Genomic DNA, 23,876 nt, shown 5'->3' with positions numbered 1-23,876 from the left:
TACAAACAGGAAAGTGCATTATTCAATCGATGGAGATGTTCAAGGAGAGTATAGAAGAAGCATAACTACAACGCGTAGAACAGTGCAAACAATTACCATGATCATTGTGTCGTTAAGAGTGGTTCTGAACATGTGACCATCTAGCTAAGCAGACAACAGAGTAGACAAAAATATTGGCCACTTTGAACACTAACTTGATGGGTACCCAAATTAACCTGGAAATTAATCCAATCATCATGATCTCATCATGTCCCTACCACAACACCCACATGCATGAGAACTGGGACAATTTAGTTCCAACATGAAAGGTTGAATGTAGAAATCTCTAAAATGTTCAGACGCCCAACAAAACTGTGGCTGAGAAATTTCATTAATCAATGCATTCAACATTTTTATCCTCGCCATATATCTACCAAACTGATAATTTCTGAGCCCAAATGTTACAGACCTAATACAACAAGAATTTAGCTCTTGTCAAACTACTACTCTTTACAGACTAATTTCCCATACATCATTCTGTGTCGTGTTACCAAACTAATACTCTTTTCAAATGAATGGAGCATGAACAACCAAAAAGAAATTCATCGCCTCAAGATAGCACTTTGGCTGAGCTTCTCTTACCTCAGGTATAACATTAACCAACTTCAAAGCTAGAACCGCCACAATACATGTTGTAGGTATAATATCGACGAGATTTGAAGTACTTTGGGTGATAGAAGATATCCACAACAGTGACCTTTGGTCTATTCACCATATTCTACTGTTTAATGCATTACAGAATAAAATTTCCAGTCAAAAATCAATCTGAGCAGCTAGTTGCACAAAAGTTTAGACCTTATGTCTGTCTGATTTAGTGGCATGCATTAGCCATGGTAGATTGCATGGCTAGCTATCCATTGGTTTATTATGCACTTGAACAAGGCTCTCCTCATCAAATAAACTGAATGTTGAAGCAGGCCTGGTATGTGTGTGTGTCTCGGTGACGGAGAGGATGGTCTCTAGAGCTTGACACCTAGGGTCATAGGTGTGAAGCTTCTGCTCAAACTGGCCGGGGAACTTGTCTTTGCTAGAAGCAATGACTATCTTCTTCCCTGACCTGCAGCCGCCAATGAGTCCAACAACCCTCACAGCCAACACATCAAGTAAATATATCCCCACGTGCCCGAACAAATGAATTCGATGATACAGTGACCATTCACCAGGGCTATAATCCAGCAGTTTCCAGATCTCCAAAGTGCCATCACGAGGGATTGTATTGCGAAGGTCACGGACCATGCACAGGTGGTCATCCATCACAACCAGGTGTTCTTTTTCTGACCCGTAGTGCAGGTCCACTTCTGATGTCCAGAAGGGTGGTGGTGATCGGACACATCCGAAGGTCTCGCCCGACAAGGAAAACGTTAAGATGGGAGCTCTTGTCCTTGTGGCGATAAGGGAAGTACCGATGAACCAGTGTAGTAATCCATTGGCAAACACCGGTGGCACTTTGTGCGTCGCCGCATGTATAGCTGCAGAAATTGCATACCTGGACAACCTGAAAGGTACTCCTCCACCGGCAGCCGGTCTCCAGCAACCAGCTCCAGGCGTGTACACTTCACACCTGTTCCTCTCCTTGTCACCGCAACCCCCAGTGATCAACCTCACCACCTTGTACTCCCTAGTCTGGGCATCAAATCCCAGTCCAGCAGCGGAACGATATGTTGGAGTACTGTGAGGTGGCAGACGTGTGATTGCCCGTGTGGCTGCATTGCAAACATAGTAAGCGGGCGCGGCATCATCATATAGAAGGGTGAGTCCATGGCATGTCGAGGGCGTCACTATTCCCATGGAATTGCGGCGTGCGGTGTCAACTGTGAAGTGTAAGTCATCTCTGGAGCCTGACGGCGAGCATGAGTACATTGCGGTGGAGTTCAGTCCTGTTGTGGGTGAGACAAGCATGAGTAGCTTTGGTGCTGGTCTGACCACCTTAGAGACGGCCATGTGGAGGCTGCAGAAATCCTCGGAGGAGAATAGTGCAGCCCAAGCGCGGCAGACGACCCGGAAGCAGAGAATGGATTTGACAGGGAGCCGAAGTAGCACCTCCAACATCATTTCATCAGGAAGCAGCAGAGTAGAAAGAGATACAGCAGCCTTCTTCCTCTTGTTGCTTGGGAGAACCACAGTATTATTAGCAAACTCGCTGCAGGATTGCATCGCACTCTTCCTTTTGCTGCTATCCGCCATGTCACCCCAAGCTAAGGGTCTGTTTGTGGCCAGTTAACCGTGATACAGGAAGATGATCTGCAGTGAAATCCAACAAAAGGGAACAATAATCTGGGTGTTAGTACTTGTGAACCTCAATGGGTAATACTTAACCCCAGTTTTCTGTTGGAATGATAAACTGACAGCCGGGGAATAGACAGAAAAACACAATGCAGGACTCCATCAACACCCTCACACCGACAGTAGTTATTTGTTCTGCTTTGAGACGAACAGGGAAGATCAACCTAGTTTTGCTTTTACCTTGAAAATAATAATAAATAAAACGACTGCTCTTAGCAATAATACTACCATCCCAAAACAAGAATATACAGCGAGAGCTTTAGGTTAATAGACCTCAAAATCGAGGGGGTCAGAATAGATCGACCTTGAGCAAGACAGATCTGGGCGATTACATCACAACAAAGATCTGACTGAAGACGAAAGCAATAGAAACAGCAGATCCGAGCCTTACCAAGCGAATCCGCTGGAGTGGAGCGGAGAAGAAGGAAGAATTTCTTGGCTTGGAGGATCGGCGAAGGTGCGGGTTACGGCAACTAACAAAGATTGGAGGATTTTTCTCTTCTCGCGGGAGGGACGGGCTGGAGTACGCAAAAAGGCTCGTTCCATCCCGGATCAGTAACACGTGCTGTAAATGGGCCAGGCCCAGCGCGCGATCAGACGCGCGTCTCTCTCTCTCTCTCTCTCTCTCTCTCTACATATTTTTCACCTGGTCTTTTATGTCGGTTGGTTTTAATACATCAAACATACTCCCTCCGTTCCATATTAATTGTCGCTGAAATGAATGTATGTAGACATATTTTATTGCTAGATACATCCGTTTGAGCGGCAACTAATATGGAACGGAGGGAGTATGTCGCAGTCGGTTTTATTTTAATTTCCAAAAGTTTGCAAATATTAAAACATCTTCCCAGATTGATAAAATGTTCACGAATTCGAACAAATGTTTACGAATTCAAAAAATATTCATGACTTCAAAAAATCATGAATTCAAAAAGTTCACGAATTTGAAACAAGTCTGCCAAACAAAAAAATGTTCATTAATTCACAAATAGTTCACGAATCTATTTTTAAGGAATATGAAAAATGCTCATGAATTAAAAAAACATTAACATAAAAAACCATAAACTCAAAAAACATTTCACATTTAAAAAAAATCAAGAACTTGAAAAATGTTCGCGAATTTTAAAAAATCTTCATGAATGTAAAAAGAAAAAAAGAGAAAAAAAAAAAGAGAAAACACTGCCCGACCATGGTGATGATCAGGCCTATCGTGACGGTTCATCTTGGCTTTTTCCAGCTATATGTATTTTGTATTGAATAAAATCACACACTTTCTCCTCAGGGGAGGATGAGGTTCGTCGCAGTAGTAAGTTTTATTTCGAAACCGCTTGGTTTGAAGCAGAAGGCTTCGAGGGCATGATACGTGCGCGGTGGGATAGTATTATGGCCCAGTTGGGCCCCCAAAGGGGACCGACTGAGCTCTGGACGGCGGCGGCGGCTAAGTTGTGTGCGTTCCTCAGGGGATGGGGAGCTAACCATGGTAGTGACTCCAAAAGGGAGCGCGCCACACTAGTAGAAAAAGGGTCAAATGTCAAGCACATTAGTGCCGGTTTGCTTTTGAGCCGGCACTAATGTGTGCATTAGTGCCGGTTCCAACGGCTAGCCAGCCGCTTTCATTAGTACCGGTTTGTGGCCGACCATTAGCACCGGTTCGTGCCACGGACCGGTACTAAAGTGAGTGGTGGCAGGATGTTGCCAGTCCGGGGCCCCTCCAGCACCTTTAGTACCGGTTCATGGCACGAACCGGTGCTAAAGGTCGTCCTACATAAACCCTTCGTCCACCTGAGCTCGCTCTGTTCTTCCCCTTTCCCCTCTCCTCTCTGTTCTTCCCCTGTTCCTCTCGAGCTCATCACACATTTTGCCCAAAATTTATCAAGATTTGAAGGCCCCCATCCATTCAAATGATCACAAAGGTTAGCAACTTTGTCCTTTCATCTCTCATTGCTAGATTAGCTCTTGCAATGCTTTGTATAGTGATTAATTTATGAGTTTAGTAATTTGGTAGAAAATATATGTGCTAGTATTTGATTTATATGCAATTTGTGGTCAAAACTAACACTTAGTTTGCATATGTAGGTGTGGTTTACTTAGTGCCTTCTAAATCTCCGTCGTAACCACAGTCGATCGCCCGCACCGTTCCGTCGCCGGCACCACCTTGTGGTGAGCCTCTTGTTCATGAATGTTTTACATTACCAAATTGATGTTTGTGTGATTTGGATATATAGTTACTCGTATAATTATCTTACCCGTACGTTGTTTGTTATACATAGTGCCATGGTTTTGATATCCGTCCCCGTCGGCCCTCGTCCTTGTTATGATTCGGATGTGGTATATTCTCTTTTAAAACTAGTTGTTGCATTTCATGTTTATGACAAATTATGCCCATCAAGTTGACATAGATATTTTTGTCTACGAGGTTTGTGAACCGGAAATTCCAACCGACCCTATTGTCGAGAGGTTAAATTTAGTTGAAAGAGAAAACGAGTATTTGAAAGAAAAATTGAAAAGAATTGAGGGGGAGAAGATGGAATTGGAGTTGCATGTTGCCGATGTCGTCGATGATCACAAGATCAAGATGGAGAAAATGCGCTTGAAGATTAGAAAGATTAGAAAATATGCCATTGATAGTGAGGCTTGGTATCATTATGCTGTTGGATCAATTGTTACCTTAGTTGCGATCTTGATCGCATTTGTTGTTGCATTTAAATTCTTTAGTTAGAGAGTTATTTTTTTGTTGCATTTAAGTCTTGTATGAACTTTATGTATGAACTTGTATTAATTTGGTCTATTCGGTGTTGTGTAATGAAGATGAGCCGACAATGGATGTACGATGACCGATGCTCTCCCGAGTTCATTAATGGCGTGCAAACTTTTCTGCTTGCGGCTGAGGCAAACAAGCGGGCGGATGGTTTTATGCCTTGTCCATGTTTAGTCTGTAAGAATGATCACAATTAATCTACGTCAAGAACCATTCACGTCCACCTGTTTAAGTCCAGTTTCATGCCCCACTATAATGTTTGGACCAAGCACGGAGAAAGAGGGGTTATGATGGAAGACAATGAAGAAGAAGAGGACGACGACAGCTATCCTGGCCATGGGTTCCCTGAATACGATGATACAACAATGGGGGAAGAAGCTGAGCTGGCAATGCGGGAAGAAGCTGAAGAAGAGGCATCATATGAGCCCACTGATGATCTAGGTCGGGCCATTGCCGATGCAAAGAGAAACTGCGCAAGTTGCAGCGGATGTTAGAGGATCACAAGAAATTGTTGTACCCGAATTGCGAAGCTGACAAGAAAAAGTTGGGCACCACACTGGAATTGCTGCAATGGAAGGCAGAGAATGGTGTATCTGACAAGGGATTTGGAAAGTTGCCGGTAATGATAAAGAATATGCTTCCAAAGGACAACGAATTGCCTGAGAGTACGTACGAAGCAAAGAAGGTTGTCTGCCCTCTAGGGTTAGAGGTGCAGAAGATACATGCATGCCCTAATGACTGCATCCTCTATCGCGGTGAGTACAAGGATTTGAACACTTGCCCGGTATGCGGTGCATTGCGCTATAAGATCAGGCGCGATGACCCTGGTGATGTCGAGGGCAAGCGCCCCAGGAAGAAGATTCCTGCCAAGGTGATGTGGTATGCTCCTATAATACCACGGTTGAAACGTTTGTTCCAAAACAAAGAGCATGCCAAGGTGATGCGATGGCACAGAGAAGACCATAAGAAAGACGGAAAGTTGAGAGTACCCGCTGACGGGTCGCAGTGGAGAAAAATTGAGACAAAGTACGGGAAGGAGTTTGCAGATGACGCAAGGAACGTATGGTTTGGTCTAAGCGCAGATGGCATTAATCCTTTTGGGGAGCAGAGCAGCAACCATAGCACCTGGCCTGTGACTCTATGTTTGTATAACCTTCCTCCTTGGTTGTGCATGAAGCGGAAGTTCATTATGATGCCAGTGCTCATCCAAGGCCCTAAGCAACCCGGCAACGACATTGATGTGTACCTAAGGCCATTAGTTGAAGAACTCTTATAGATGTGGAATGGAACAGGTGTATGTGCGTGGGATGAGCACATGGGGGAAAAATTTGACCTAAAGGCCTTGCTGTTCGTGACCATCAATGATTGGCCTGCTCTCAGTAACCTTTCAGGACAGACAAACAAGGGATACCGCGAATGCATGCACTGTTTGGATGATACCGACAGTATATATTTGGACAATTGTAGGAAGAATGTGTACCTGGTACATCGTCGATTTCTTCCGAGCAGGCATCCCGTAAGAAAGAAAGGCAAGCATTTCAAAGGTGAGGCGGATCACCGGACGAAGCCTCGCCACCGTACTGGTGCTGATGTACATGATATGGTCAAGGATTTGAAGGTAGTCTTTGGAAAGGGTCCTGGCGGACAACCTGTTCCGAATGACGCTGACGGACGCGCACCCATGTGGAAGAAATCTATAATTTGGGACCTGCCCTATTGGAAAGACCTAGAGGTCCGCTCTGCAATCGACGTGATGCACATGACGAAGAATCTTTGCGTGACCCTGCTTGGCTTCTTGGGCGTGTATGGGAAGACAAAAGATACACCCGAAGCACGGGAGGACCAGCAAGGTATGCATGGAAAAGACGGCATACATCAGGGTCATGCCAGCTACGCTCTTACCAAAGAAGAGAAGGAAATCTTCTTTGAATGCCTGCTCAGTATTAAGGTACCGTCTGGCTTCTCGTCGAATATAAAGGGAATAATAAACATGGCAGAGAAAAAGTTCCAGAACCTAAAGTCTCATGACTGCCATGTGATTATGACGCAACTGCTTCCGGTTGCATTGAGGGGGCTTCTACCGGATAACGTTCGATTAGCCATTGTGAAGCTTCCTCAATGCAATCTCTCAGAAGGTAATCAATCCAGAAATCATACCAAGGTTAGAGAATGATTTGGTGCAATGTCTTGTCAGTTTCGAGTTGGTGTTCCCACCATCCTTCTTCAACATCATGACGCACGTCCTAGTTCACCTATGCGAAGAGATTAACGTTTTGGGTCCTGTATTTCTACACAATATGTTCCCCTTTGAGAGGTTCATGGGAGTCTTAAAGAAATATGTTCATAACCGTGCTAGGCCAGAAGGAAGCATCTCTAAGGGCCATGAAAATGAGGAGGTCATTGAGTTTTGTATTGACTTTATTCCTGACCTTAAGCCTATTGGTGTTCCTGAATCGCGGCATAAGGGCAGACTGGATGGAAAAGGCACGCTAGGAGGGAATCAAAAAATATGTTTGGACGGACATTCTCTCACTGAAGCACACTACACAGTTATACAGAATTCCGCCTTGGTGGCTCCGTATATGGACGAACACAAGAATTTTCTACGCTCCAAACACCCGGAGCGGTCTGATGACTGGATTACACGTGAACAAACCAGGAGTTTCGCCGGCTGGTTGCAGACACGTACCACGCATGACGCCTCTATTGAAGATGACCTATACTCGCTGTCCCAGTTACCATCTTCGTATATAATGACTTTCAAAGGGTACGAGATAAATGGTAATACATTTTACACGATCGCCCAAGATAAGAAGAGCACCAACCAAAACAGTGGTGTCCGCTTTGATGCAACAACCAAGACGGGAAAGGAAACATATTATGGTTACATAGAAGAGATATGGGAACTTGACTATGGACGTGGTTTGAAGGTCCCTTTGTTTCGGTGCAAATGGGTCAATATGACACGATATGGGGTAACGGAAGACCCGCAGTATGGAATGACAACAGTGGATCTCAACAATCTTGCGTATGCAGACGAACCATTCATCCTAGCTAATGATGTGGCACAGGTTTTCTATGTGAAGGATATGTCTACCAAGCCGAGAAAAAGAAAAGATAAGGAAGCGAATGCATCATACGATGAGCCAAAGCGCCACATAGTTCTTTCTGGGAAGAGAAACATCGTGGGAGTGGATGACAAGACAGACATGACAGAAGATTATGAAAAGTTTGATGAAATTGCTCCATTCACAGTGAATATTGACCCGAGCATCCAGTTAAATGATGAAGATTTTCCATGGCTACGGCGCAAAGGGACATACGCGAAGAAAAAGTTTCACACCCAAAGATCTGGGATGTGATCGGCTTCACTATCATCACTTTCTTCTGTGTTTCACACCCAGGAAGGAATCTTTGTAATAGTTAGGGTAGTTATGTGTTTTGGCATTTGAAACGCGAAGAAATTTTATGTGCAAACAAATTCTTTCATGCATTTACTGATTTTTTTCAGCTAAATGACCCTGAAATTGAAAAGCATTTCAAATGAACTCGGAAAAGGTTGAAAGTTGGCATGGTATCATAATTTCACCCACATAGCATGTGCAAAAAATTAGAGAGGGTTACCGCAAAAACTGAATGCACTTCGTGTACAAAATGGACAATCTCTTTCGAAGTATCAGGGTTTCAGACGAAAACTCATCCGTTACAAAGGCATTTCATTTTTTAAATAACCTAAGCATTACCAAATTGAATATAATGATAAAACACACTAATATTAAACATAAGAAAAAAGAATCACTGAAAAATCTATTTTCAAAGTTAAGTTATTCACAAACTAGTGATTCACACAAATTTCAAATAATTCAAAATGTAAACTATTCAAATTTGTAAACTACCGGCACTAATATAGAAAGTTTGTAATTTTTTGTACCTAAAGCAAAAATATTCACAAAGAAACTCTAAATACAGCAAAAAACAACTCAAAAATAAATAAAGCAAAAAAATAAAAAAATAAAAAAACCCGCCTACTGGGCCAAAGCGGCCTGCATAAGACTAGAAACCCAACCTGTTGTTGGGCCAGGATGCAGGCCCGCAAAGGCCCAATAGGCCCACAGGGCAGCACAGAACAGGTAGGCCCAGAAGGCCTGCAATAGAGAGGAGCTCGAGACAGCTGCCGCGGCAGGGCTTATAAGCAAGTGCGGGCGCCCTTCGGCTAGCGAGGTGGGACTAAACTTGCCTGTACCGCACCTGCGCCACCGCACCCCTTTAGTACCGGGTCATGGCTCCAACCGGTACTAAAGGGGGGCCTTTAGTGCCGGTTGGAGCCACCACCCGGTACTAAAGGGGTGCGCTTCCCGCCACTTGGCCTGGCCAAAATCGACCTTTAGTACCGGTTGGTGGCTCCAACCGGTACTAAAGGCCCCTCCTATATAAACAACACTGACGAAAATTTCGGCAGTTTCCTCCCACTTCTCTCTGCTTCATCGCCGCCGTCCCGTCCCGCGCCGTCGCCGCCGCCGTCGCGCCGTCCCCGTCGACTCCGCACCGCCCCCGTCCTCGTCGCGCTGTCCGCGTCGCCGGCCAGTCCCCATCCCCGCACCGGCCCGCGTCCCCGTCCCCGCGCCGTCGCCGTCGCTGTCGCCTCGACCTCGCCCGCGCTGTGAGCCTCTGTCCCCCTCTCCTCCGCCGCGCGCGCCGCCGGCGCCGTCGCCTTGGCTCGCCGTCGCCGTCGCCTGCACACACAACACATACACACACATACACACACACACACACACCATACACACACATACACATTTTTTGTTCTGTTTTTAGTTTTTAGTTTTTCTGTTATTAATTATTAGTTTTTAGTTTTTTTAGTTTTTTCTGTATTAATGTTATAGAAATGTTAGTTATATAGAAATGTTAGTTATATATAGAAATGTTAGTTTTTTCTGTATTAATGTTATAGAAATGTTTGTTATATAGAAATGTTAAAGAAAAATTAGTTATACAATTTTAGTTATAGAAATGTTAGAAATGTTAGTTTTAGATATGGTCGATGTTTTTTTAGTTTATTATATTTTTAGTTATAAAATTTAGAATTTGCATATAAGAAATCACAATCCAATCATTTAAAAAATGTTACTTTACTTTTGCGGCATATAGTATTTGTTGTCGACGATGCCCGGCCCGCATCCTCGCCGTCGACCCGTTCGCGACGACGTCCTGCTTCAGAGGACCCATGTCCGGGATTGGGCTCCGCCGGGCTGGCACTGGGAGGTGCTACCTGGAGGGGCGCGCCGCTTGGTGAGGAACCCGGCCTCGGGTCCCGTCGTCAACCCTGATCTCCTTTGGTGGCGTTCGCGTGGGCCACATTCAGTGCAGAGGGAACCGGCCCCGCCGGAGGTGGTGCGTCGTCGTGTCAGGGAGGAGGACGAGCACGTCCATCGCTACATGGCTGCTATGGACGTCAGGTTCTCCAATACCTGGCAGGTTCTTTGGGCAGATGACCGGAGATATGATCCTGTGATGGTTCCTTGTCTTTGGGTGTCCACCGCCCGCGCCCCAGGAACCGCGAGTGGCCTAGATTCTTCTATAGTATTCGATCTTTATTAGCTACCTAGCCAGTGATGTATTCGAGATTATATATTATTCGAGACGATGTATTCGAGATTATATATTATTCGAGACGATGTATTCGAGATTATATATTATTCGAGACGATGCATATTATGTACTATATGATTCAGTTTTTCCTTATTGATTCCATCCATGCATTGTAATTTGAATACTAAATTGTTTTATATTTCTTCTGTATTAGTTAAATAAAAGCTATGGCGGACAATACCGGCAGAGAGGGAGAAGAGGCCCTGTTCGAGATCATACGCAGCCCTAGCAGGCCGGATGATCTGAATGAAGCAAATGACGGCTCCCAATATCTGAACAATACCGGGGAGGGTGATGATAAGATATTCGATCTCGACGACCGAGCTGATGAAGTCAGGAACTATGATTATGATTATGATGACGCAGACAATGATTATGATGACGAATACAATGTTGATCTTGAAATAACAAAGACTACCGGCGAGGTATATTTATATAAGCAGGCATCTAGTGATCATCACATGTTTTTTATTTGAAGATATATTAACGAATCGATCTTTCTTCTTTCAGCCCTCCGGATTGAGCAAATCTGCTTCTACAGACAGCAGGACAAAGCGCGGCCCGAGCAAAAAGTTGAAGGAGGGTGTAAAGTACAACATCGATTCCATCAAAGCTAGTGGCGAACCCCTCACGCCTAAGAACATTGCGAACAAGTTCGTTCGTCAGTGCGGAGTTCTTGTGAAGTACCAACTCCCGATCTCCATTCAAGAATGGAAAGAGCCAAAAACTAAACGCCCAGATGTTACTTGGGTCGACGACAGAGCAAAACAAAAGCTTTGGGAATCTCTGATGGAACATTTCACCCTACCAGATTATTTCACTGATGCAGATGTGCAGACAGTCAAGGATGCTGCTCTTAAGAAGATGGCAATTGCATTCAACACCCACAAGAAAACTGTATGGGCCAACTACCTCGCTGCAGAAAGGAAGACTCCAAAATTCAAGGGAACACTGGAGAAGCAAAGAGAACACTGGCCCGCTTTCGTGAAATTCAAGGAATCAGAATTATCTAAGGAACAGTCGAGAAAAAACAAGGCCAATGCCGCAAAAAAGACGCAGTTCCATAGGCTGGGTCCAGGTGGCTACGCGGTGGCAATGCCTAAGTGGGATAAGTCTGAGCAAGAGATGGAGGATGCAGGGGTCACTCCGGTTACTAGGAGCTGGCCCCCCAGGTGCAGAACTTGGTTCTATGCGCATGGGGGGCGTTGGACCCGAAGATAGGCCTGGTTTCGAAGAAGGCAAGTCTAAAAGGAGCAGAACAAAAGTTACTTGACGCAATAGAAGATGCTCGAAAGGGGGTGTTCACGCCCAACAGAGAGAACGACGAGCTTACGCGCGCCCTGGGAAATCCTGAACACCCGGGAAGAACACGAGGCAAGGGCGTTATTCCCTAGTATGAGGGCTTTTCGGAATGGAACGATGACTACAAGACCCGTGCAAGAAAGAAGATGGAGGAGGAGAAGAAGAGGAAGCTGGAGGAGGAGCAGAGGAAGCAGGACGCGGAACGCCTTCAAGGCCTAGAAGCAAGGCACGCGGACTTGGAACTCAAATTCCAGCAGCAGCAGCAGCAGATTGACTCACTTAGCCAGGAAAGGGGGTCTCAGCAGCGGCAGCAGCAAACGGATGATCATCCAGCATTGGATAGCACTGTCCCATCCATGCCGAGAAGCAGCGTTGGTTCCGCCCCGAGCGACGCACTGCTGGATACATACCCTGTGGATGACATCATAGAGAACACTAACTATGAGCTACACTTCAAAATAAAGAACATATCCATGAAGGTGGCGGACGCCGTTGCTTTTACAATTACCCCCGAAGCAACCTTCCATTGCGCACCGATTCCAGCGGGCTATGCTCGTGTCTTGGTTGATGAGGTGGTGGGCCCATATTCGGGGCTAGAGCTTGACATTCCTGGAGGTGACGACGAGCAAACACTGGGAGAGGCCATACATCGTATCATCCTATGGAAAAAGGATTGCATCATCTTTCAAAGTCCATCGACACCGCGTCTGCCGACTCCTCCTCGAAGTCCGCCACCGTGTCAGCAGACTCCCGCTCCTCCAAGTCCACGAACGCGTGAGCATACTCCTGCTTCAAGTCCGGCACAGCGTCAGGCCACTCCTCCTGTTTCAAGTCTGACACCGTGTCAGGCCACACCTCCTGCTTCAAGTCCAGCACAGTGTCAGGCCACACCTCCTGCTTCAAGTCCGACACCGTGTCAGGCCACACCTCCTGCTTCAAGTCCGGCACAGCGTTAGGCCACTCCTCCTGCTCCAACTAAGCCACGTCAGCCGTCTCCGCCGCCTAAGCAATCGCAGAAGAGACACGCCGCAGCTATGGTGCGTAGCGGTACGAGTCGAGGTAGTACAGAAAGTACAGGCGGAGACAAGTGATATAAATATGGTCCAAGCAGCCTCGCTCCTCTTCCTCAGAGGCCTTACGACATGACCGAGGAGCAAAACGATGCAATAGTGCGGGCCGAAGTGGACGCGCATTTTCGACCGAAATCGGCAACGCCGCCGAGGGAGAAAGCGCCTGAGGAAAAGATTGACCACTTCATTCGTATGGCTAGACCACCAGCTCCCAAGCCTTTTGACTCAGACTATGAGCGCCAAATCAGGAAGGCACATCGAGCACGACTACAGAAAGAAGTGAGCTCGAGCTCGAGCCAACAAGCAGCTGTCAAAAAATGCGGGAAAACCGTTCCCCAGTTGGGAGAACAGGCGGCGCAATCGGCCCCCCGCTTGTTGTGCCAACAACACATGAGAGTATGCGCGCCAATATTATTGTGGGCAAACCGTTTACATTCCCGAGCTGGGCGATGTGGTAATAACCGAGGAGCATATAATGCAGGCTGAAATGCTCAAGATCACTGTTGGACAACTCCTCGATATCGAGCCCATGTCTCCGCTTAGAGAGGAGGAAATAAAACGGAAATATGTCCGCGGCGAACCTTTGGTCGAGCCCGAGGAGGTCAAGAACCTCCCAATGAGAATGTATGAATTGCATGATTGGTACATGAAAATTACCAAGATTTCCAATCGAGAGTCCCTCATGGTGCAAGTCGAGGAAGATCATTACTTCAATAAGAAAGCTCTGTCCGTTGAGTATTCAGAACTATTTCAGTTATTCAATCAAGATGCACTCGACAAATCTATCGTCAGTTGCTATTGTCTGTAAGTGATTTCTTTCTGTAATTTAAGTCTCAAGCTAGCTCTAGTGCTCATTGATTGATCATTAATTACCTGTAATTATATATCCTCACTATATATTCTTTTCTGTGGTATTATGCAGGATGAAGATGTATGAAATGAAAAAAGCTGGATGCTATGGCATTGGGTTCATTGACCCAAATACCGTTAATGAATACACATGGAAATTGGAATGGTGTAGACAAGATGTAGAGAACAACATGGTAGAGTTCTTGAAGCGCCTCAATAGCAATGAAGATATACTACTTCCTTACAACTTCAAGTAAGTCACACTGTCTTGTACTACAAATTCTGTTTTTGCTTACTAGCTAGATGTTAATAAGTGTATAGGGTTTAGGGTTATAGTTGATTAGTGTTATGCACATGCCCGCTTAATTTATACATGCAAACGTATGCGCATGCAGCTTCCACTGGATCTTGTTAGCCATTAAAGTTGACGAAGGAAAAGTTGAAGTACTGGACTCACTACTTAAAAAAGATAGTGACTACACCATCGTGAAGGGGATAGTCAACAGGTAATTTCAATCATTATTAACTATATCTCGGCCTATTTAGTTCGTCATTTCCTGATATGAACTATTTAATAACCCCTTTATTAATTTTCTTTGTCGGCGGGCAGGGCTTGGACAAAGTTCATCAAGGTGACTCCAGGCAAATGGGCAAAAAAGTTGTTTTGGTATCGACCCAAGGTAAGTAATTAAGTAGTACTAGCTAGCTAGCTAGGTACCATCTCTTTAATTCTTGTTTCAATACCATTAATTAATTATCATGCTTGATTAATCATTATCTGATTCAATTCCATTCTCGTAAAGGCCCTGAAGCAGGCGTCGGGGACTGATCTGTGTGCATACTATGTTTGCGAGAACATTGGCATGATGGCGTCCGGAAGGAGCAAATCTGATAGACAGGACTGGGTACGTTTGTCGGAAACTATTCACAAATTTTTACACCATTATCGATATCTAGTCACACAACTAATATACATGCATATTGATCTCCTTCTTAACAGTCCAGAGAGGTGCGGGAGCAGCTCCTAACAACGGAGCGCATACTAGCACTTCAAGAGGAAATAGCAGGATTTTTGCTCGACCAGGTCATAGATCCCAAAGGAGAATACTATTACCCGCTACCGCCCCCATGAACCACTTGTCATCGTGCTCCGAAGGCACAAAGGCAACATGTAGGAGAAATTGTATATATATATATATATACATGTGTATGTGTGAATAATTAATGGTGGTTGTGAGACATTCGATTATATATATATATCGGTTCTACGAGAAAATCTATTTATATATATGCATAACGTGTACAATATGTACTATCGTAAAATACCAGCAAACAAAAAAGAATTAAATGGAAAACACAAAATTAATGAAAAATAAAAATTAAAACCAAAACCCCCCAAACATTTAGTACCGGTTGGTGCTACCAACCGGTACTAATGGTCTACCAGCACCCGGGCCTGGCACGTGCCACGTGGTGGCACTTTAGCGCCGGTTCGTGCCGAACCGGTAGTAAAGGGGGGGCCTTTAGTCTCCACTCTTTAGTGCCGGTTGCAGAACCGGCATCAAAGGTGAAGGAAATATGCCCTAGAGGCAATAATAAAGTATTATTTATTTCCTTATATCATGATAAATGTTTATTATTCATGCTAGAATTGTATTAACCGGGAAACATAATACATGTGTGAATACATAGACAAACAGTGTGCCACTAGTATGCCTCTACTTGACTAGCTCGTTAATCAAAGATGGTTATGTTTCCTAGCCATAGACATGAGTTGTCATTTGATTAATGGGATCACCTCATTAGGAGAATGACGTGATTGACTTGACCCAGTCCATTAGCTTAGCACCCGATCGTTTAGTATGTTGCTATTGCTTTCTTCATGACTTATACATGTTCCTATGACTATGAGATTATGCAACTCCCGTTTACCGGAGGAACACTTTGTGTGCTACCAAACGTCACAACGTAAATGGGTGATTATAAAGGTGCTCTACAGGTGTCTCCAAAGGTACTTTTTGGGTTGGCGTATTTTGAGATTAGGATTTGTCACTCCGATTGTCGGAGAGGTATCTCTGGGCCCACTCAGTAATGCACATCACTATAAGCCTTGCAAGCATTGTGACTAATGAGTTAGTTGCGGGATATTGTATTACGGAACGAGTAAAGAGACTTGCCGGTAACGAGGTTGAACTAGGTATCGAGATACCGACGATCGAATCTCGGGCAAGTAACATACCGATGACAAAGGGAACAACGTATGTTGTTATGCGGTTTGACCGATAAAGATCTTCGTAGAATATGTAGGAACCAATATGAGCATCCAGGTTCCGCTGTTGGTTATTGACCGGAGAGGTGTCTCGGTCATGTCTACATAGTTCTCGAACCCGTAGGGTCCGCACGCTTAACGTTACGATGACAGTTATATTATGAGTTTATATTTTGATGTACCGAAGGTTGTTCGGAGTCCCGGATGTGATCACGGACATGACGAGGAGTCTCGAAATGGTCGAGGCATAAAGATTGATATATTGGACGACTATATTCGGACACCGGAAGTGTTCCGGAGAAGTTTCGGATAAAACCGGAGTGCCGGAGGGGTTACCGGAACCCCCCAGGGAAGTATTGGGCCTTAGTGGGCCTTGAGGGGAGAGAGAGGGCAGCAGCCAGGAGGTGGCGCGCCCCCTCCCATGAGGAGTCCGAATTGGACTAGGGGAGGGGGCGCAGCCCCTCTTTCCCTCTCCCTCTCCCTCTCTTTCCTTTCCCCCTTCTTTTCCTAGTTGGACTAGGAAAGGGGAGTCCTACTCCTACTAGGAGGAGGACTCCCCCCCTCTCCTTGGCGCGCCCATAGGCAGCCGGCCTCTCCCTTGCTCCTTTATATACGGGGGCAGGGGGCACCTCTACACACAATTGATATACGATATTTTAGCCGTGTGCGGTGCCCCCCTTCACCATATTACACCTCGATAACATCGTTGCGGAGCTTAGGCGAAGCCCTGCGTCGGTAGAACATCATCATCGTCACCACGCCGTCGTGCTGACGAAACTCTCCCTCAACACTCGGCTGGATCGGAGTTCGAGGTACGTCATCGAGCTGAACGTGTGCTGAACTCGGAGGTGCCGTGCGTTCGGTACTTGATCGGTCGGATCGTGAAGACGTACGACTACATCAACCGCGTTGTGATAACGCTTCCGCTTTCGGTCTACGAGGGTACGTGGACAACACTCTCCCCTCTCGTTGCTATGCATCAGCATGATCTTGCGTGTGCGTAGGAAATTTTTGAAATTACTACGTTCCCCAACAGTGGCATCCGAGCCTGGTTTTATGCGTTGATGCTATGCACGAGTAGAACATAAGTGAGTTGTGGGCGATATAAGTCATACTGCTTACCAGCATGTCATACTTTGGTTCAGCGGTATTGTGAGATGAAGCGGCCCGGACCGACATTACGCGTACGCTTACGCGAGACTGGTTTCACCGTTGCGAGCACTCGTTGCTTAAAGGTGACTGGCGGGTGTCTGTCTCTCTCACTTTAGTTGAACCGATTGTGGCTACGCCCGGTCCTTGCGTAGGTTAAAACAGCACCAACTTGACAAACTATCGTTGTGGTTTTGATGCGTAGGTAAGAACGGTTCTTGCTAAGCCCGTAGCAGCCACGTAAAACTTGCAACAACAAAGTAGAGGACGTCTAACTTGTTTTTGCAGGGCATGTTGTGATGTGATATGGTCAAGACATGATGCTATATTTTATTGTATGAGATGATCATGTTTTGTAACCGAGTTATCGGCAACTGGCAGGAGCCATATGGTTGTCGCTTTATTGTATGCAATGCAATCGCCATGTAATTGTTTTACTTTATCACTAAGCGGTAGCGATAGTCGTAAAAGCAATAAGTTGGCGAGACGACAACGATACTACGATGGAGATCAAGGTGTCGCGCCGGTGACGATGGTGATCATGACGGTGCTTCGGAGATGGAGATCACAAGCACAAGATGATGATGGCCATATCATATCACTTATATTGATTGCATGTGATGTTAATCTTTTCTGCATCTTATCTTGCTTTGATTGACGGTAGCATTATAAGATGATCTCTCACTAAAATTTCAAGATAAAAGTGTTCTCCCTGAGTATGCACCATTGCGAAAGTTCTTCGTGCTGAGACACCACGTGATGATCGGGTGTGATAGGCTCTACGTTCAAATACAACGGGTGCAAAATAGTTGCACACGCGGAATACTCAGGTTAAACTTGACGAGCCTAGCATATGCAGATATGGCCTCGGAACACGGAGACCGAAAGGTTGAGCGTGAATCATATAGTAGATATGATCAACATAGTGATATTCACCATTGAAGCTACTCCATCTCACGTGATGATCGGACATGGTTTAGTTGATTTGGATCACGTAATCACTTAGATGATTAGAGGGATGTCTATCTAAGTGGGAGTTCTTAAAGTAATATGATTAATTGAACTTGAATTTATCATGAACTTAGTACCTGATTGTATCTTGCTTGTCTATGTTAATTGTAGATAAATGGCCCGTGCTATTGTTCCGTTGAATTTTAATGCGTTCCTTGAGAAAGCAAAGTTGAAAGATGATGGTAGCAATTACACGGACTGGGTCCGTAACTTGAGGATTATCCTCATTGCTGCACAGAAGAATTACGTCCTGGAAGCACCGCTAGGTGCCAGGCCTCCTGCAAGAGCAACACCAGAAGTTATGAACGTCTGGCAGAGCAAAGCTGATGACTACTCGATAGTTCAGTGTGCCATGCTTTACGGCTTAGAACCGGGTCTTCAACGACGTTTTGAACGTCATGGAGCATATGAGATGTTCCAGGAGTTGAAGTTAATATTTCAAGCAAATGCCCAGATTGAGAGATATGAAGTCTCCAATAAGTTCTACAGCTGCAAGATGGAAGAGAATAGTTCTGTCAGTGAGCATATACTCAGAATGTCTGGGTATAATAATCACTTAATTCAACTGGGAGTTAATCTTCCGGATGATAGCGTCATTGACAGAATTCTTCAATCACTGCCACCAAGCTACAAGAGCTTCGTGATGAACTATAACATGCAAGGGATGGATAAGACAATTCCCGAGCTCTTCGCAATGCTAAAGGCAGCGGAGGTAGAAATCAAAAAGGAGCATCAAGTGTTGATGGTCAGTAAAACCACTAGTTTCAAGAAAAAGGGCAAAGGGAAGAAGAAGGGGAACTTCAAGAAGAACAGCAAGCAAGTTGTTGTTCTGGAGAAGAAATCCAAGTCTGGACCTAAGCCTGAAACTGAGTGCTTCTACTGCAAGCAGACTGGTCACTGGAAGCGGAACTGCCCCAAGTATTTGGCGGATAAGAAGGATGGCAAGGTTAACAAAGGTATATGTGATATACATGTTATTGATGTGTACCTTACTAATGCTCGCAGTAGCACCTGGGTATTTGATACTGGTTCTGTTGCTAATATTTGCAACTCGAAACAGGGGCTACGGATTAAGCGAAGATTGGCTAAGGACGAGGTGACGATGCGCGTGGGAAATGGTTCCAAAGTCGATGTGATCGCCGTCGGCACGCTACCTGTACATCTACCTTCGGGATTAGTATTAGACCTGAATAATTGTTATTTGGTGCCAGTGTTGAGCATGAACATTATATCTGGATCTTGTTTGATGCGAGACGGTTATTCATTTAAATCAGAGAATAATGGTTGTTCTATTTATATGAATAATATCTTTTATGGTCGTGCACCCTTGAAGAGTCGTCTATTTTTAATGAATCTCGATAGTAGTGACACACATATTCATAATGTTGAAGCCAAAAGATGCAGAGTTGATAATGACAGTGCAACTTATTTGTGGCACTGCCGTTTAGGTCATATCGGGGTAAAGCGCATGAAGAAACTCCATACTGATGGACTTTTGGAATCACTTGATTATGAATCACTTGGTACTTGCGAACCATGCCTCATGGGCAAGATGACTAAAACACCGTTCTCCGGAACTATGGAGAGAGCAACAGATTGAAATCATACATACAGATGTATGTGGTCCGATGAATATTGAGGCTCGTGGCGGATATCGTTATTTTCTCACCTTCACAGATGATTTGAGCAGATATGGGTATATCTACTTAATGAAACATAAGTCTGAAACATTTGAAAAGTTCAAAGAATTTCAGAGTGAAGTTGAAAATCATCGTAACAAGAAAATAAAGTTTCTACGATCAGATCGTGGAGGAGAATATTTAAGTTACGAATTTGGCTTACATTTGAAACAATGCGGAATAGTTTTGCAACTCACGCCACCCGGAACACCACAGCGTAATGGTGTGTCCGAACGTCGTAATCGTACTTTATTAGATATGGTGCGATCTATGATGTCTCTTACTGATTTACCGCTATCGTTTTGGGGTTATGCTTTAGAGACGGTTGCATTCACTCTAAATAGGACACCATAAAAATCCGTTGAGACGACGCCTTATGAACTATGGTTTGGCAAGAAACCAAAGTTGTCGTATCTTAAAGTTTGGGGTTGCGATGCTTATGTGAAGAAACTTCAACCTGATTAGCTCGAACCTAAATCGGAGAAATGTGTCTTCATAGGATACACAAAGGAGACTGTTGGGTACACCTTCTATCACAGATCCGAAGGCAAGATATTCGTTGCTAAGAATGGATCCTTTCTAGAGAAGGAGTTTCTCTCGAAAGAAGTGAGTGGGAGGAAAGTAGAACTTGATGAGGTAACTGTACCTGCTCCCTTATTGGAAAGTAGATCATCACAAAAATCAGTTTCTGCGACACCTACATCAATTAGTGAGGAAGTTAATGATAATGATCATGAAACTTCAGATCAAGTTATTACTGAACCTCGTAGGTCAACTAGATCAAGATCCGCACCAGAGTGGTACGGTAATCCTGTTCTGGAGGTTATGTTACTAGACCATGACGAACCTACGAACTATGAAGAAGCGATGGTGAGCCCAGATTCCGCAAAATGGCTTGAAGCCATGGAATCCGAGATGGGATCCATGTATGAGAACAAAGTATGGACTTTGGTTGACTTGCCCGATGGTCGGCAAGCCGTTGAAAATAAATGGATCTTCAAGAAGAAGACTGACGCTGATGGTAATGTTACTGTCTATAAAGCTTGACTTGTTGCGAAAGGTTTTTGAGAAGTTCAAGGGATTGACTACGATGAGACCTTCTCACCCATAGCGATGCTTAAGTCTGTCCGAATCATGTTAGCAATTGCCGCATTTTATGATTATGAAATTTGGCAAATGGATGTCAAAACTGCATTCCTGAATGGATTTCTGGAAGAAGAGTTGTATATGATGCAACCGGAAGGTTTTTTCGAGCCAAAGGGAGCTAACAAAGTGTGCAAGCTCCAGCGATCCATTTATGGACTGGTGCAAGCCTCTTGGAGTTGGAATAAACGCTTTGATAGTGTGATCAAAGCATTTGGTTTTATACAAACTTTTGGAGAAGCCTGTATTTACAAGAAAGTGAGTGGGAGCTCAGTAGCATTTCTGATATTATATGTGGATGACATATTGCTGATTGGAAATGATATTGAATTTCTGGATAGCATTAAGGGATACTTGAATAAGAGTTTTTCAATGAAAGACCTCGGTGAAGCTGCATATATATTAGGCATTAAGATCTATAGAGATAGATCAAGACGCTTAATTGGACTTTCACAAAGCACATACCTTGACAAAGTTTTGAAGAAGTTCAAAATGGATCAAGCAAAGAAAGGGTTCTTGCCTGTACTACAAGGTGTGAGATTGAGTAAGACTCAATGCCCGACCACTGCAGAAGATAGAGAGAAGATGAAAGATGTTCCCTATGCTTCAGCCATAGGCTCTATCATGTATGCAATACTGTGTACCAGACCTGATGTGTGCCTTGCTATAAGTTTAGCAGGGAGGTACCAAAGTAATCCAGGAGTGGATCACTGGACAGCGGTCAAGAACATCCTAAAATACCTGAAAAGGACTAAGGATATGTTTCTCGTTTATGGAGGTGACAAAGAGCTCATCGTAAGTGGTTACGTTGATGCAAGCTTTGACACTGATCCGGACGATTCTAAATCGCAAACCGGATACGTATTTACATTGAACGGTGGAGCTGTCAGTTGGTGCAGTTCTAAGCAAAGTGTCGTGGCGGGATCTACGTGTGAAGCGGAGTACATAGCTGCTTCGGAAGCAGCAAATGAAGGAGTCTGGATGAAGGAGTTCATATCCGATCTAGGTGTCATACCTAGTGCAACGGGACCAATGAAAATCTTTTGTGACAATACTGGTGCAATTGCCTTAGCAAAGGAATCCAGATTTCACAAGAGAACCAAGCACATCAAAAGATGCTTCAATTCCATCCGGGATTTAGTCCAGGTGGGAGACATAGAAATTTGCAAGATACATACGGATCTGAATGTTGCAAACCCGTTGACTAAGCCTCTTCCACGAGCAAAACATGATCAGCACCAAGACTCCATGGGTGTAAGAATCATTACTATGTAATCTAGATTATTGACTCTAGTGCAAGTGGGAGATTGAAGGAAATATGCCCTAGAGGCAATAATAAAGTATTATTTATTTCCTTATATCATGATAAATGTTTATTATTCATGCTAGAATTGTATTAACCGGGAAACATAATACATGTGTGAATACATAGACAAACAGTGTGCCACTAGTATGCCTCTACTTGACTAGCTCGTTAATCAAAGATGGTTATGTTTCCTAGCCATAGACATGAGTTGTCATTTGATTAACGGGATCACCTCATTAGGAGAATGACGTGATTGACTTGACCCATTCCGTTAGCTTAGCACCCGATCGTTTAGTATGTTGCTATTGCTTTCTTCATGACTTATACATGTTCCTATGACTATGAGATTATGCAACTCCCGTTTACCGGAGGAACACTTTGTGTGCTACCAAACGTCACAACGTAAATGGGTGATTATAAAGGTGCTCTACAGGTGTCTCCAAAGGTACTTTTTGGGTTGGCGTATTTCGAGATTAGGATTTGTCACTCCGATTGTCGGAGAGGTATCTCTGGGCCCACTCAGTAATGCACATCACTATAAGCCTTGCAAGCATTGTGACTAATGAGTTAGTTGCGGGATGATGTATTACGGAACGAGTAAAGAGACTTGCCGGTAACGAGATTGAACTAGGTATCGAGATACCGATGATCGAATCTCGGGCAAGTAACATACCGATGACAAAGGGAACAACGTATGTTGTTATGCGGTTTGACCGATAAAGATCTTCGTAGAATATGTAGGAACCAATATGAGCATCCAGGTTCCGCTGTTGGTTATTGACCGGAGAGGTGTCTCGGTCATGTCTACATAGTTCTCGAACCCGTAGGGTCCGCACGCTTAACGTTACTATGACAGTTATATTATGAGTTTATATTTTGATGTACCGAAGGTTGTTCGGAGTCCCGGATGTGATCATGAACATGACGAGGAGTCTCGAAATGGTCGAGACATAAAGATTGATATATTGGACGACTATATTCGGACACCGGAAGTGTTCCGGAGAAGTTTCGGATAAAACCGGAGTGCCGGAGGGGTTACCGGAACCCCCCGGGGAAGTATTGGGCCTTAGTGGGCCTTGAGGGGAGAGAGAGGGGAGCAGCCAGGAGGTGGCGCGCCCCCTCCCATGAGGAGTCCGAATTGGACTAGGGGAGGGGGGCGCAGCCCCTCTTTCCCTCTCCCTCCCCCTCTCTTTCCTTTCCCCCTTCTTTTCCTAGTTGGACTAGGAAAGGGGAGTCCTACTCCTACTAGGAGGAGGACTCCCCCCCTCTCCTTGGCGCGCCCATAGGCAGCCGGCCTCCCCCTTGCTCCTTTATATACGGGGACAGGGGGGCACCTCTACACACAATTGATATACGATATTTTAGCCGT

General features: G+C 44.8%; 1 protein-coding gene across 1 annotated transcript; it reads right to left on the bottom strand.

Moving 5' to 3' along the window:
• Positions 1–318: 318 nt before the first annotated feature.
• Positions 319–2,837, bottom strand: LOC109749472 (F-box protein At5g49610-like). Its single transcript, XM_020308432.4, has 2 exons — positions 2,714–2,837; positions 319–2,280 (listed from the first exon to the last, which is right to left on the bottom strand). The coding sequence occupies exon 2, from the start codon at positions 2,221–2,223 to the stop codon at positions 886–888; it is 1,338 nt and encodes a 445-aa protein (XP_020164021.1). The 5' UTR covers positions 2,224–2,280; positions 2,714–2,837; the 3' UTR covers positions 319–885.
• Positions 2,838–23,876: the final 21,039 nt, after the last annotated feature.

Source organism: Aegilops tauschii, chromosome 1 (genome assembly GCF_002575655.3).
Source record: "Aegilops tauschii subsp. strangulata cultivar AL8/78 chromosome 1, Aet v6.0, whole genome shotgun sequence".
Lineage (NCBI taxonomy): Eukaryota > Viridiplantae > Streptophyta > Magnoliopsida > Poales > Poaceae > Aegilops > Aegilops tauschii.
Note: the sequence above shows the minus strand (reverse complement) of the source record. Positions and strands in the feature narration are given on the sequence as shown.

Coding starts and splice junctions, on each gene's coding strand:
- LOC109749472 (XM_020308432.4), bottom strand. CDS start 2,223: ATGGCGGATAGCAGCAAAAGGAAGAGTGCGATGCAATCCTGCAGCGAG.